Genomic DNA, 16,214 nt, shown 5'->3' on the forward strand with positions numbered 1-16,214 from the left:
AAAATCCAGTATCTAAAACGGTTTAGCTGTATTTCATCCTCAAACTTTCTGTGCTTAAAAGAAACAAAGAAATCCTCAAATTAACCAAAGATCTACAATATATTTTACAAAACTAGCTTATGAAAGCATATTCTTTTTCTATTTTAAAGGGCTTTGTTTGTTTTGATTTCTTTCCACTTCGTACTTGTACATCATTCAGGGACATAGGCTAACAAGGAGCCTAGGGGCACTCTTTGCTTCACTGCCACATGATTCAGCATCAACCAAAGGGTTATCCAGTGACTGCTCAATCTCCAATCAAGCCCAAAGCTCCCGAGAGGCAAGCTCCCTGGGGTGTCAGGGCTTCTTGGCACAGCTTGCTACTGTTCGCCTCAGGGTCAGTGCTTTGAAACACAGGTCAAATAAGCAACCATCTGCATTCAAGGCACCCAGGAAGTGTAGAGAAGCAGTTCCATGAACTGGAAGGAATAGTGGCTTCCTGGGTTGAAGATCTGGATCTGTAATATCTACTGTTTACCAGCAGCATGACTGTCGTGGTTTAGATATGAAATGTCCCTCAAAAGCTCACATGTTGAAACCTTGATCCCCACTGCAACAAGCGTTCAGAAGTGAGTAGGGTTCAGAAGTGACCTCAACAATGATTAATAATAGGTTTGGAAGGGAAAGGGCCTTGTGGTTAGAGGTGAAATTTCTCCCCCATTCTCCCCGTTTCCTGACAGCCACAAGGGTGAGCAGTTTAGCTCCACCACATACTTCCTACCAAGATGATCCACCTTGCCACAAGCCTAGCAACAATTGAGCCAAATTACTATGGACTGAACCCTCAGAAACTGTGAGCCAAATCTTTCCTCCTCTAAGTAGATTTTCTCAGGCATTCCCTATGACACCCAATCAACTAACACAATGGTCTTATAGAAATTATTTAATTTCTGAGCCTGAAGTATCTCACATGCATGGTCTAAGGAATACTTCATCCTTGTAGGTAATTACACAAAACAAATGAGAAATTTCCAAAGTGCCATACAAATATAAGGAAGAATACATTAGTTACTTCAGCTTCCTCATAGTGGTTAGCCAAGGGCACATTCCCTGAAAAAATAACACATTAGTACATGAAATCTATGCCCTGATCAATGCATGCAATTAATCACAGAAGAGTTGACTTTAAGCATGGGATCTTCTACACATGTCCTTACACAAGAAATCTTTCAAAGAATTTTACTTATTTTAACAGTCTTTCCCCACCCCTTCTAATTCACCTTGTCACATTTGTGCTTCAGAGAATGTCTAAACCAGGTCCTAATTATCTTCATTTTTACATAAATGGTGGACTGGATTTGTATTAGCTGTTTAGTCTTTCTTTCTCTTGAAGAAAATCATAAAACCCAGACCTTAAAAACAAAGAAATGATATTCTAGATTTTAAAACTGTATCTCTCCCTCTCTCCTTTCCCTCTTTCCTTTCCACTCCTCCCTCCACCTCCCTCCCTCCCTCTCTGCCTCTCCATGCCCATCTCCATCCCCCTTACCTAGGATGGACCCCAGGGAACTGCACATACTAGGCAAGCATTCTCTAACCCCAGTAAGCATTCTTGACTAATTTTCAAGTCTTACCTTCTATTCACAACAACAGCAATGCACACACATTTCTTTGTATCAGGCTTTGGGGAAACACCATTTTGTGTCTTGCTCATATTTGCTTTCCCCTATCTTAACACAACTTTCAGTCTTTGTTTTCTTGAGTTGTTCCAATAGCCATGCTTTTTCAGATAACTTAAAAGTTCATAATCTACTTGAAGAGCAATGCTTCTTAAACATTAATTTTGAACTAGAATACGTATAAAAGTCTTTCTTGAAATTCTTAATTCTCAGTGGGAATAAAAAAATAATTTTACATAAGTATAAACAAGAGGATGATTTTACAGGCCTGCCTCCTCCTGTTGGTCTCAGACCAGTCTTAAAAAGCAAGAAGCAGGGTTGGAGAAATGGCTCAGTGTTTAAGGGCGCTGACTACTCTTGCAGAGGACCCAGGTTCAATTCCCAGCACCCACATGGCGGCTACGAATCATCCTTCAGTTCCAGCGGAATCCGAAGCCCTCTTCTGACCTCTGCGGCATTGCACAACACGGGTGCACTCACATACACGCAGGCAATACACTCATACACATAAAATAAAAATAAATAAAAATTTTTTTAAAAAGCAAGAAGCATTTTAAGTCACATGAGATTTTTATAACTGATTCTTCAATAAGCTAAAATTTAATCCATATCAATCTACTGTTCCTATTCAAAATAGTTATTCGTGAGCATCTTACTTTAAAAGATGCAAACTCCAATGATGGTGTGATACCGGCAGCTGAGGGATCTCTACCCACTCCCCATGCTACTGGGAACCAAACCCAAGGCCTTGCGTAGGCCACACTAATGCTCTACCATTGAGCTATACCCCTAGCCCTGACCTTGATCTCCTGGTTGTCCCTCGCCTCAGCCCTGAGAAGGGCTAATTCATAATGATGCTTTTCTACTCTCTCAGCTCCTCAATTTTATGAATTTTTTGGGGGGGAGGGGGGATTTTTTTTTTAGACAGAGTCTCCCTGTAGCCTCAGCTGACCTGGAACTCATTATTAGACCAGGCTGGCCTTGAACTCACAGAGATCTGCCTCCCAAGTGCTGGGATTAAAGGTATGTACCACCACACCTGGCTCCATGTGAGGTATGTCAATACAAATAGAAAGCAGTCTATCAAGTAAAGTGGGGTACAGGAACAGTATGAAGCACTGTCTAACAGCAGAGAGACTGAAAATTCAAGTGGGGTTAATGCTGCATTTACAGTGGCAAATTGCAGCACTTAAGAAGGTATGTAAGGGTCCAGCGAGATGATGGTTCAGTGGGTAAGATGCTTACCACCAAGTCTGATGACATGAGTTTGATCCCTGAGACCCACATGATGGAAATGGAAGGAGAGAACCAATGCCTACAAGTTGTTCTCTGACCTACACACACACATACACAAATGTTAAAAAAAAAATTAAGGTGTATGAGGAAAGTTACAGGTTTCATTGCTAACATCACTAACAATTCAAACATTTTAAGAGTTCATATAAGATCCATTTCACCAGAAATAGCTGATCATGTTTAATGCAGATAGTTTTAAATTTAGACATTATGAAAAATTTCACTTAAAATTCAAAAATTGCCAGGCACGGTGGCATGTCTACAATAGCACTCTTGGAGGCTGAGGCAGAACAAAGTGGGCTTGAGGTCAGCCTAGGCTATTTACTGTCTAGAAACGCCAAAGGTAATTCCCCAAAATTTCATAGTTATAAGTTTGAAATTTTTAAATTCAATATATTCTGTATGTAAAATGAAATGTACATTCAAATTTAAAAGGTAATAATTTGTTTTGTTTGTGTCATCCTCATGTAGTCCAAGCTGGCCTTCACCCCATGCTCAGCCTCTACTGAGATTACAGTTGTGTGCCACCACACCTGGCTCAAGTCATTATTTAGCTGCAGCTTTATTTTCCAGAGTTACCATGCCTGTTCACTATTTCTTTTTACCAAAGTGCAGCTGAATACTTTAAAAAAATACAAAATCTGGGGCTAGAGAGATGGTTCATTTGCTAAGAGTACCTACTGATCTTCCAGAGGACCTGAGTTCAGTTCCCAGAGCTCACATTAGGTAGACTCATAACCACCTGTAACTCTAGCTACAGGAGATCTGACTCCTTCTTCTGGCCTGGGAGATGACCAGTACTCACATGCACATGGACACATACATATATACACACATGGAAAAAGAAAATAGCTGGGTGTAGTGGCACACACCTTTAATCCCAGCACTCGGGAGGCAGAGGCAGGTGGATCTCTGTGAGTTCAAGGCTAGCCTGGTCTACATAGTGAGTTCCAGGACAGCTGGGGCTACAGGGAGACCCTGTCTCAAAAAAGATCAAAAAAAGAAAAAGAAAATTTAGTTATAAAAGTGTAAAAATTTAGAATCATATAAATGTGCATATTTTCAATTGAAATGTACACATCTGTGTGAAGCTCTGCGTTCCTATTCATTTGAAAGGAAAGAATACATAGAAAGCTCTGTCCCTTCCGATAAATAGCATTGTTGTTCTGCCATCAGCAATTAACTACACCGCCTGTTAATTTCTATTCATTTTGGGAAAAGAATAATAGGGTATTAATATGTTATACAAATATACTCACAGTTGGCAAGAAACGTTACAGAAACTATCTACATGTTCTGTTGACTTTTTGGTGCCCTTGTGCTGCCCCCTGCTGCCCTGTGCTGAAAACTGACCTCTAACTTTTCCATCTCTTATACTCCTTTTGTAGTTTACCTGGCCAGAGATCCAGCCCACTGGAGCATTCCTCTCCAAGCTCAGTGGTGAGCAGGTTTCTACAGACACAGGCAATCTCCTCCTGTCTATTTCCCCACCCTGCCTGGGACAGCATTTGAACTGTTCAGTGAGCGCTGACTTCCAGATTCCCACCCTAAACTGCTTTGTCTTCAGGGCTTAAATTCAATCCTGCTGCATTCTAGTTTTTCCCGGAGGCCTTGTGCTTTCTTTACCTGGGATGTCCTCTGCCAACTTCTGCAGGCAGAGAGTCCAACTGTCCTTCAAGGCTCCAGTCACAAACTGCCTTCTCTATGAACCTCATTCCCAAACAGGAGTGGGAACTGCCTGTACTGTAGTAACTTGCTCTTCTGCTTTCTTTAATCCTCAGCAGTTTTTTTTTTTTAATTTTCAATAACTACATGATTAGAAGAAGCATTTCATTACAGCTTTAACATATTCAGTAACACGCTCCAGAGCAAGAGTAGCCCTGGCTGGCCTCGAACTTGCTCTGTAGCTAAGGCTGTTCCTGAACTCCTGCCTGCCTCTGACTCCCAAGTGCCAATATTGCAAGCCAAGGCCACCATGTCTGGCTCATAAGTACTTGAAATTATTTATTCATTTTTATTTTATATGTACAACTGTTTTGCATGCATGTATGTAAGTATACCCATGTCAAGCAATGCCCATGGAGGACAGAAAAGGGCATCAGATCCCTTGGAACTGTAGTTATAGAAGGTTTTTAGCTTCCATATGGGCGCTGGAAACTGAACCTGGGTCCTCTGCAAGAGCAACCAATGCTCTTAACCACTGAGCCATCTCTCTAGTCCCTCATAAGCACTTTTCTTTTCTCTCTCTCTCTCTCTCTCTCTCTCTCTCTCTCTCTCTCTCTTACTAGATCTCTACGACCTGGCAGCAATGGATCAAAGACACTGCCTTAAACTTCAAGAAACCAGGCTGGCCTTGAACTCACAGAGATCTGCCTCCCGAGTGCTGGGATTAAAGGCGTGCACCACCACACTCGGCCCTCATAAGCACTTTTATTGAAAGGAATTGTACTGATTAAGAACATTTGACCCAGTAGAGTAAGAGATCTGCCCATTACACTCTTTAAAAATACATTTTTTAAATTTATTTTTATTTTATGTGTATGAGTGTTTTGCCTGCATGTAAGTGCATCAAGTGCCCACAGAGGCCAGAAGAGGGTGTCTGATCCCTTGGAACTGGAGATACTAACATTTCATGGCTGCCAGATGGGTGCTTGGGAACTGAACTTGGGTCTTCTTCGAGAGCAGCCAGTGGTCTTAACCGCTGAGCCATCTCCAGTCCCCATTATGCTTTTAAGCAGAATTCCTCCTAAGTTTATGGATAACACTGAAACATTAAATAGAATTGGAGACCTACTGTATTTAGAGTTAAACTTCTTAAATATGCAAGGTTTTCTTAACTTTCAAAAAAATGTTTCCTGAGAACTAGAAAGGACAATCATACACAGTAGATATATGAACTTGGTATACAGAAGTTGAGAGATGTTTAAGTTATGCTACAGTTGAAACCACATATTATACAAAGGACCACAATTTCTAAAAAGCAAACATTTATAAATCGAATGAAATGGGAAACTACATTTACAAACTGAAGAACAAACTATTACACACAAAGATTTGGTAAGTTCCCCTTTTTTTTTTTTTTCTTAAATTTGAATGAACTTCACAATCATCCTTCAATATATGAGACTCACTCAAGGGTGGAAACAACTTACAACTGAACAGAAATTGCAGTATTGTTTCCCTAAAGTGTGTGTTTCTTGGGCAGCGAGATTACGGCTTGATGTCACAGAACTGGCTTGATCGTCCAGTTATTTATTCACTGTAGCTCTCTCTCACTATCTAGGAGATGGATTATAGCTTTAGAAAGAGGGAGCATGTGGTAGCACTGACTCACTCACACCGTCCCCTTTCATGACTTGCTTCCATAACTGTAACCCATATATATATACTTCAGAGATTCTCATCTCAAGCTGCAGATTAGAATCATGAATAGCTGTTGGAAAACACTTATGCCTGGACCTCATGCAGACCAATTAAATCAGAATCTCTCAGGGCAAGACATAGTCATCTTGTTTGTAAGTTTCTAGGTGAATCCACATGTGGGCAAAGGGCTGGGAGTGCAGCCCAGATGAAAGTGCTTGGCTAGTATGCATGAGGCCCTGGGGTCTATCCCCAGCACCACAGAATAACACAATACATGCATACACACAGGCAGAGTTGAAAAGTATTGGGGTAAGAGTGTAAGCCTACCATAGTCTAGAGGATCCAGGGATATTGTAGACCAGGGCTATCCAAGAGAACTTTTTGGAATCACAGAAATGTTACACAGATCTGTGCTGCCCAATATGGAAGCCACCACCAGGGAGACCTTTGAAATGAGAAACTGAACTTTAAATTTCAAATTATGGAGCTGGATAGATAGCTCAGTGGTTAAGAGCACTGGTTACTCTTCCAAAGAACCAACATGGCACCTAACAACCGTCTGTTACTCCAATTCCAGGGAGCCAATGCCCTCCTCTGGCTTCCACAGGCATTGCACTCACAGATGACCTTATATACATGTAGGCAAGACACTCATACACAGAAAATAAAAATAAGTAAATAAAAATAATTAAATTTTAAATTAATTCTAATTAAAGTGTACATAAGCTCATATGGCAAGTGCCTACTGCATTAGAGTTTAAGTAAATAAATAATTAAATTTTAAATTAATTCTAATTAAAGTGTACATAAGCTCATATGGCAAGTGCCTACTGCATTAGAGTTTTACACTGCTGTAGATGATCTGAGTCTATTATTAAATAAGTGCTGAATGAGTCTTTAAAATTTATTTATTTATTTTTTTTGTGTGTGTGTGTATGAGTGTTATACCTGCATTATGTAGATGTGCTCCTGTCATTGCAGTGCTGGTGGAGGACAGAAGAAGGTGTCAGATCCCCTGGAACTGCCCTGGAACTGGAGTTATGGACAGTTGTTAGTTGCTATGTCGGTGCTGGGATTCAAACCCAGGTCTTCTCCAAGAGCAGTCAGTGTTCTTAACTGCTGAGCCATCACTCCCGTCCCGATTCTTTTTTATTTATCTGTCGTGTGTGTGTGTGTGTGTGTGTGTGTGTGTGTGTGTGTGTTCAGAGAACAACTTAAGGGAATTGGTTCTTTCCTTCTATCCTGTAGGTTCCAAGGATTAAACTCAGGCCATCAGATTCAACAGCAAGTGAACCCTCTCACTGGCCTCAGATTCTTTTTGATTCTAGACCACACTGCTTGTATCTCTTGGTGGCATTTCACAAGTTTCTCGACAAGAACACTGGTGGAGCAGCAGGACAGAGTGAAGGTTCCATCAGCTTCTGAGGAAAGTAAGGGCTTTGAATTGATGTGGGTTTACCCGCCCCCCCATTTATGTTAGAAATTTGCTTGTCAAAAAAAAAAAAAAAAAGAGTCAAGGCCTTCAGAACTCAATATTCCTTAGGTCTCATAGCTTAATAACGGAGCAGTGAGGTGATTAAAGCCTTGGAAAAGTCCTCTTCATTCCTTGGCATAGTACAGTGCTTTCCAACTGGGAGCTGTGACCTTCGCCTTGGAGAGTGGAGGGTTTCCAGTGATCTGTGGCAGTAGCCTGAGTTTCAGGGCTAAATATAGGTCACTGGCAGGGCAGCTTCCTTTTCTCAGACACATGGAAACTGAGTCCTGTTAATGAATGTGAGGCATTTGTGGTTGGTACAATACTTGAGAACAACCAGGAAAACGGCACAGACAGACAAGTCTTTCTAGCGAGTTCCAGAGAGAAGCTTGCTATTGAGTAAAACTAAATTGTACCTGCTTTCACAAATGATTTGTAAATTGTGGATTTTTTAAAATTAAAATTTTTTAAAATTTATTAGTTTACTAGAGCAAGAACACGTTTCTAAATCTTAATAGCATTCCAGACCAAAATACTCTGTTTAAAAATGTCATTGTTACATTTTTAAACAGCTGAAAGCACAAATATACATGAATTGAGGTCAAACAGATCTCAACTGTGGTATTACTACCCATCAAGTCTTGGCTCTACTCTGGCTCTTTCAGTGCGGCCACCCTGCCATCCCTATCTAATACAGCATGATGTATTCATTCATTATGTTTGCCACTTATTAATATGACAATTTGTGACCCATTTTTCAAGACCAAAATAAGCATCCTGGTACGGCAGTGATCTCCAAGGATGTTCCCCAAAGGAGAGGCATTCAGGTTATATGGGAATGACTTAGAGAAGCAGATTCTTAGAGGACACTTCCTGAAGCCAGAACTCGAGGGGTACAGCCCAGCAATCTGTGTTCTTATCCACCCATGTGGCTGAACCTGAGACCCGCTGATCTAGGGTACTGTAAATCCCCCAGGAAAGAACTTCCTTGTATCTTGAAGTTAATAAAAACTGAACATTTCATTATTTTTAATTTTTTTGTTTATTATTATTTTGCGTGTGCATAGGGTGTGTGTGGGCGGGGGTGAAAGGACAATCTTTAGGAGTTGGTTCTCTCCTTTCACCGTGTGGGTTCTGAGGATTGAAGTCAGGTCATCAGGTTCATACAACAAATGCTTTTCCTGATGAACCATTTTTGGCCTTGTAAACTGTCCAATAGAAACCAAGATTCTACCTGGATTTAATTTTGAGCTGTGAACTTCTCTACTTCAACAAGGCTTCATTGACTTTCTAGTCTTTGATATTTTTAAATGTAATTCAACTTCAGAAATTTAAGATTTGTAAAATTAATTTCTGATAGAATCTCATCAGATGTTCCTGAAGGGAGGAAATGCAGTACAAGTGCACCTTAAGCAAATTCAACATTAGAGATGTCAGATGTAGGACTGGCAAGATGACCCAGTGGTAAGAGTGGATACCATGCAAGTCTGATGGCTGCTTTAGACTCCCAGAGCCCACAGTGGAGGGAGAGGAGAGAACTGACTCCCAAAAGTTGACGTCTAATCTCCACATGCACATGCCAGAAATCTCACAAACAATAATATTTTTAAAAAAAAATTCAGAAGGATATCACTGTTATATGAGGAGAACTACTCATCCCATGAAATGATTATCAGTAATGAAATAATGAGTAAATAAATTCATTACAGGATTACAGAGTTATAGCATACTATGCATTCAAATGTTAATTTAATATGCCAAATTACAGAATACAAGGAGGTGAGTCTACAAGCTCTGATTTCAGACCTCCAAGGTTCAAACTCCAGTTTTTCATTTACTAGGTAATGTGGGCCATGCCTAAGGTGTGCTAATTTCTCTGTGCCTGTTTCCTTCACAAAAGACTTTAACTGGCCTTTCCTACTTGGTGTGAGGACTTAGAGAGTATTTAGGCTGCAAACTAGAACAGTGTCCGCTCTAGTTGAGTACTGTTGCTGTTACTACTTAAAAGAAAAGATTTATTTTTCTATGTGTATGTGTGTGTACCTGTGTGTGTTTATCTGCACCATCAGCATGCAGATGTCCATGGCAGCCAGAAGAGGGTGTCAGATCCCCTGGAACTGGAGTTACGAGGCATTGTGAGCCACCTGACATGGTTGCTAGTCATCGACTTGGGCCCTTTGGAAGAGGCTTCTTAACTGCTGAACCATCTCTGCAGCCCGTGGTTACTTTTTAAATTAGCTAACCTGTGATTGTCTGGTCACTCTGAAAATATGGATATCAATGTTTCATCAAGAATGTTCATGAGGTTAAGATTTATCAAGCTAACCACACTGAAAACTGGATACATAACAGGTATTCTCCCTTCTCAGAGTTCTTGCTTAGCCAACCCATTGTGATCCTTTCAATCTCCTTGTGAGTTACTGCTTTAGGTAAGGCTATGTCCTTTAGGTAAGGCTAAGTTTCTAAGAAAGAATATTTCCCTTTACAGAAAGTCTCAGGGCTGGAGAGACAGCTCAACAGTTAAGAGCACTGGCTGCTCTTGCAGAGGACCTACATGGCAGCTAATAACTGTCTGAAACTCCAGTTCCAGGGGATCCAATGCCCTCTTCTGGCCTCTGGGGGCATTGCACACTGTTACATGCATGCAGGCAAAACACTCAGAACACACAAATAAAAATAAATTTAAAATTGAAAAAAAAAGAAAGTCTCATTTTGAAAATTGTGACATGAGAATCTGATGCTTGGATTTCAGTAGCCATCTTGACATCACTGACAATGTCAAAGGAAGAACCTTATATATCATTAGAAATTGCTACAGAAGGTTTTGAAATAAAAATACACATTTTAAGGGCTGGGGTGATAGCCCAGTCAGTAAAGTGCCTGCTGTGCAAGCAGAGGGACCTGAGTTCAAATCCCCAGCACCAGATGAAAAGCTAGGCATGGTGGCATGTGCCTGTAATCTTACTGATGGTGGATGGGGCAGAGACAAGTGGATCCTTGGAGCTTTCTGGCCAGCCAGTGTGCCCCTAACCGGTTAACTCCAGATCCCAATGAGAGACACCGATTCAAAAAAAAAAAAAATTTTTTTTTTTTTGGTCTTTTTGAGACAGGGTCTCCCTGTAGCCTCAGCTGTCCTGGATTCACCATGGAGACCAGGCTGGCCTCGAACTCACAGAGATCCACTTGCCTCTGCCTCCTGAGTGCTGGGATTAAAGGCGTGCGCCACGATACGCGGCTCAAAATTTTTTTAAAATTTACTTGTGATATAATCTTTTATTATTTGTTCCTGTTTTATTTGTCTGCATTATTGTAATGATTGACGAGGAACACTGTGATGTTTATGTCATGGCAATGTGGATAAAATGTACAGAGTGTAGCTCTGTTTTTTTATTTTTATTTTTTTATTTTTGGACAGGATCTCCCTAATCCCAGCCCACCTGGAAGTCACAATATGGACCAGGATGAACTCGATCTTACAGAGAGTTACCTGCCTCCTGATGGCTGGGAGTAAAGGCACATGCTACCATGCCCAGCATAGCTATTTTTTTAAGGCAGAATCTCAGGTAGCCCAGGTTGCCCTTAAAGTCCTGATTCTCTTGACTCCACCTCCTAAATTCTGGGATTATAGGATTTTGTCACCAAGCCCCAGATAAACAACTTTTTAATTAAAAAGTAGTTTGTAAGACACTGGGTTCAATCCACAGCATCAATATAAACAAACAAACAAATACAGATTTCATCAAATGGGTCTCACAGAGACATGCACCAAGCTCATCTTACCAGAGGGATTCTCAATCTCTCTTCCTGACATAAATAACCCAGTATTTTATTTCTCACTTTGGAACAGGAATGTGCATTGGGTGATCATCTCTATATATGTTGGGGTTGTGGCTAAAACACAAGGGCTACCACCTCCCCCACCCACTGTATTTGGGATTTCAATGGAAGGACACTTGCCAGGTCCTAAACGAACAGATTCCTAAACAAACACTTGAAATTTAAACATTTTTTCCCCTCCAGAATTGTACTTGGTCTATAGTTCCAAATGGGATGCTTAGGCTTAAAGCATCATTAGAACAATGAGCCATGTTGGGCTTTCAAGAGCATGAGAGCAAGGATCCTTCACTCTAATACTGTGCCCCAGCATCTTGTAACAGCACACAGTAGATGGGGAGGGGGTGGTGTGCAGATCACAATGAAATCAAGCACAAAATATGTGCTTATCTTTTCAAGAAAGAAATCTTTATCTTTGTTTTGCTTCTCCCTTAGAGTAGTCTCATTTGGGAGTTATTTTGGAATGATCAAAACAAAATCAGAACACAAACACACATTTTGTGTATTATTTTTCTTTCCTTGGCAAAGCCATGGCAGGCACATTGAACCACAGATGTTATAGAAGGCAGCAGTGAGCCCAGGAAATAGTAGAAAAGTAGCAAATTGCAAGAAGAGTAAAATTGCACATTTTAAAACATGCCATTTCAGATCTGTATTGAAGTTGGTTTCAGAGCATAGATATTTTTCCTTTTGAAAAAGTTCATCTCAAGTTAAGAGGAGATTGGTCCTGACTAGTACTTCTAACAGTCCATCTGTTAGATGTTTTTTCCCTTTGTTACCTCATCCTACCATACATAACCCATTACCTAGTGGGTTTGGCTAACCTGAAATGGCTTCAATATTCAGGAATATCAATGACTGTAAGTTAACGAATTACAAAATTATGTTGGCGCAGTACATTAAATCTGAATACAATTTTCAGTTTATTCCTATTTTGCCCTGGTTCTGTGATTCAAAGTTCATTTTTCTGAGGTGTATTGTTTAGAATTTGACTTAAAGATTGCCCATGTCCTTTGCTTCCTTTTCCCTTCTTTCTACAACCTGTTTCTTGACCATTTCACTACTCATTAATCTCTTCCTCCATCAGAGGGATGGGCAGCATGGAAAAAGAATGACATTTTAATATAGTTGGTTTTGCTACTGTCTCTGATAAAATGATGTGCAAGAAAAAAAATAAGTGTAATTTCAACCAAAATGACATTTTAAGATTAAAAAAATGTTTTTTTGATTGTCCATGATCTAGCAATTGTTGCCACGAGAAACTGAGTTAGTGCTCTATATACGAATTTTTATAAAGCTTTAATGATTTAAAGCACTCTGTTTTTTATAATTCTAATCATAATCACACCAAACTCATGAAGTAAATGTCTACAAAAATTTTATCAATAAAAAATAATTAATGACCAAAGAATCAAGAGCTAAAACGAAGTGTCAGGTACATTTTAAAATGGAGAATAATATAAAACAGGGAATTATTTTTGCCTTATGGATTTAAACCTCCTTATTTACACAGTGATATAAAAGTCACTTATAAAAGAATAGATTTGATAGAAATATCTATGGGTGATTTTCAAAAGTAGAGATTTAACTCTGAAGGTTACTTCATAATCAATGATGTAATAGAGAGGAGAACAAAGAGCTCAGCTCCAGTGGACTTCGCAGCTCCGTTTGTTTTTAAAAGGGGTTGCATCACACACACATTGCTAGTTTAAGAAACTGAATCAAATGAAAAATTACTCCCACTGTGGGTAACAATATTTTAGCAATAAACGTGCTGGAAAGAGTATTTTATTCAGCAGATCAACTTCAGAGAACCAAACTCCAGAGTGTAACCAGGTTAGATAATACATTTACACCTGCAGTATCTCATTCCATAATAACAGAACCCAAGCTTAAAGCCACGCTTACATTTTACAAAGACAGAAGACATTCCAGAGAATACTTCCAAAGCTTTGAGCTCCGCATAAACAAAATAGAGGCATCATGTATGATTACTCTGAAGTTCAAGGAAAGAGAGGAACAGGTTCTAAGAAATTCTATGCCTACTCATTTTCATGCATTTTTTTTTTTTAACTCGACTCTTATATGATTAGGGAAAGGAGCATCGCCTATTTCAAAGTAAATAAAAAGACTGAATAACTCCTGAAATTTTCACTCTCTCCACACAACCCATCAGTCAGATGACACAGATGCTTTCAGTTGTTTGTAAATTTTATTTAGCAAAATAATATATTTCAAGTTATAATTACTGATCCCTCCCACTTTCTTTCTGAACTGAAGACATTCCTATTATCTTCATAAACAATTAAAATGTTTACTGCAACCAGTAAAACCGATGTCATATTGTGACATATTTTTGTTCTTGGCAGGCTTTGGGCCTAAAGCCCATATTCTCTAATCAGATAACTCTCAATAAGAACAAAGATGTAATCCTGCCCTTAAATATGTGCACATCAATTTTTTTAAAGTTAAAAGTGGTTGTGCAAATATTCTTTAAAAATTATCTTATTCTAAAATATTTGCTCTTTTAAAAACAAGGCTGTCTATACATTCATTTCAAGGAGCAGTGTGAGAGAAAACAGTAATGTAGACATTATGACATGACAAACCAATAGGACATCCTCCAGACAGGCTCAGAACAGTTATCTGAGAAATCCCTAGATTCGAAATGAAATCAACTTTTACAGTGTTCAGGGAACTAATACTCAAATGTTCTGTTACACTGAAAAGGCACTAACAGGTTTGATTTTGTAATACAAGGAAAATACAAATATAATATGTTAGTGAGGAGGGAGAGGGTAAACCCACAGCTTATTACTGAAGAATTTGATAGAGATAATAAATCAGATCAGATCAAACACCACTGCCAGCTGCATGCTCGTCCCTGACGTCCCTGGACTAGATGTGGCGACATGTCTGCTCTCACCGAGGTGCACAGTTCACAGAAAACATTTAAATAATACAACTGACCAAGCTGAACTTTCTTTACGAAAATAAAGGGATAATAGATAAAATCTTGCCCCACCTTTTTTCTTCCTTTTTTCTTTTAGCAAAACTGACAAATTGTTGCGGAGCACTACAGCGCCACCAACACAGATCAATGCAAAACAACAAAAAAAGATCTCCCACCGTGTGCAAAAAGAAAAAAAATTAGAAAAATGCTCAAAATTACAAAATGTCTCCCAAATGTACCTTTTTGGAGAAAACACAAGCTAGATCTGCAAAGATGAATCAATTTAGAGCTTTAAAGAAACCATATCAGAAACTACAAGTTTAGATCTGCTCAACAAATAAAAGAACCACTATTTAGTAACAGCCATAACTTAAAATAAACCCGGTTATGTCAATCTCCACCTTCATTACACCAAGAGCTGCTTTTCTGTAGTTTGCATCCAAGTAATCCATCAAGAAGATCACAATAGGTTTATTTAAATTAAAAAAAAAACTACATCCGTAGTTTGCTTGCTGATAATTTACTCCTGGACAAATTAGGCAATAGATAATTTTTATAAAGAGGATATGTACATATTTGGCACTATCAACATCGCTGGCACACAAAAAAGTCCATCTTGAAACATCTGAGTTCCCCAGTAGTTCACATCAATTAAAGTATAATTTTCCTAATATATGTTTAGCTTTAACAACGAGGAGAAAAACTATTTTTTCTTTTGGTTAAAAAAAAAAAAATCAGCCAGACAAGATTAGGAGGAACGTGCAGAGATCAAAGCTAAAGAAAAATACAAAGATTGGTTTTGTAAGAAGAAATACAATGAAAATCCTTCTTATTTGGTGCTCCCTTCAAAGATTTAATGACATAAATGTTTAAAATCACAAACTTACCATTACTGTAGGCAAAGAGGCCAGTTCTTGAAAAAAAAATGTAAAAATATAGGCTGGAGACTCGTGTATCCAGAAAAAACAGCCTCCGGGCTGCGTATGGATCTTCAAACATCTTGAAAATATTTGGTAAATAAAAAGTGAGACTTTCTTCCATGGTCGGCGGCGGAGCCGGGCGGGAAGCCGCAGGATCCGAGGGCGTTCAGGGAAATGGGAGCGAGTCTGGGAGGATGGGGAGTGGAGAGGCAGCGGCGGCAGCAGACTCGGGGTTAACAACTTTGCGAGGGCAGGCGGGCGCGCTGATTGGCTGGCGGCCGCGGCCCAGGCTGCACCGTGCTCGGCTCCCCGCCTCCTGCAGCTCGGAAAAAATGCGCCGTGTGTGCCATTTTACACCGGGCTTTGAAAAGCGCAGCCCCCGGGCGGCCGGAGTCGGGCTCGGCTAAGTGACACGGCCACACAATGGCCCTCGGCGGCCCGCCGGGTTCGGGAGCACCGCGGCACGCCCTTGCACTCCCAGCCTTGCACCCCCAGCCTTGCACGCCGAGGTGGCTGCTTCACACCCGGCTCCCCGGCCGCGTCGAAAGATGACCCCTGATGAGCTGGATGCAAACGCGGCCATTTAGGGAAGCTGCCCTCCGGCGTGGGCCCGGTCTGCCGTCTCTAGGAACCCGAGACGGGGGTGCTCCCGAATTCCCCACTCCCCCAATTCCCAGAGCCGAGATTCTTATTAAAAAAAAAAAAAAAAAGGATAC

General features: G+C 40.1%; 1 protein-coding gene across 2 annotated transcripts in view; it reads right to left on the reverse strand.

Annotated features, from left to right (window-relative positions):
* Window positions 1-15,731, reverse strand: part of Epc1 (enhancer of polycomb homolog 1) — a 93,946-nt gene extending 78,215 nt beyond the window's left edge. Inside the window, exon 1 of one of the 2 annotated variants that reach the window (XM_008850547.2) lies at window positions 15,466-15,731. In XM_008850547.2, coding sequence (XP_008848769.1) covers window positions 15,466-15,468 — 3 coding nt within the window. In that variant the 5' untranslated portion in view covers window positions 15,469-15,731. The remainder of the gene's footprint in view (window positions 1-15,465) is intronic. The other variant, XM_017802586.2, reaches the window with a different exon arrangement.
* Window positions 15,732-16,214: the final 483 nt, after the last annotated feature.

Source organism: Nannospalax galili, unplaced genomic scaffold (genome assembly GCF_000622305.1).
Source record: "Nannospalax galili isolate Female #2095 unplaced genomic scaffold, S.galili_v1.0 scaffold43, whole genome shotgun sequence".
NCBI lineage: Eukaryota > Metazoa > Chordata > Mammalia > Rodentia > Spalacidae > Nannospalax > Nannospalax galili.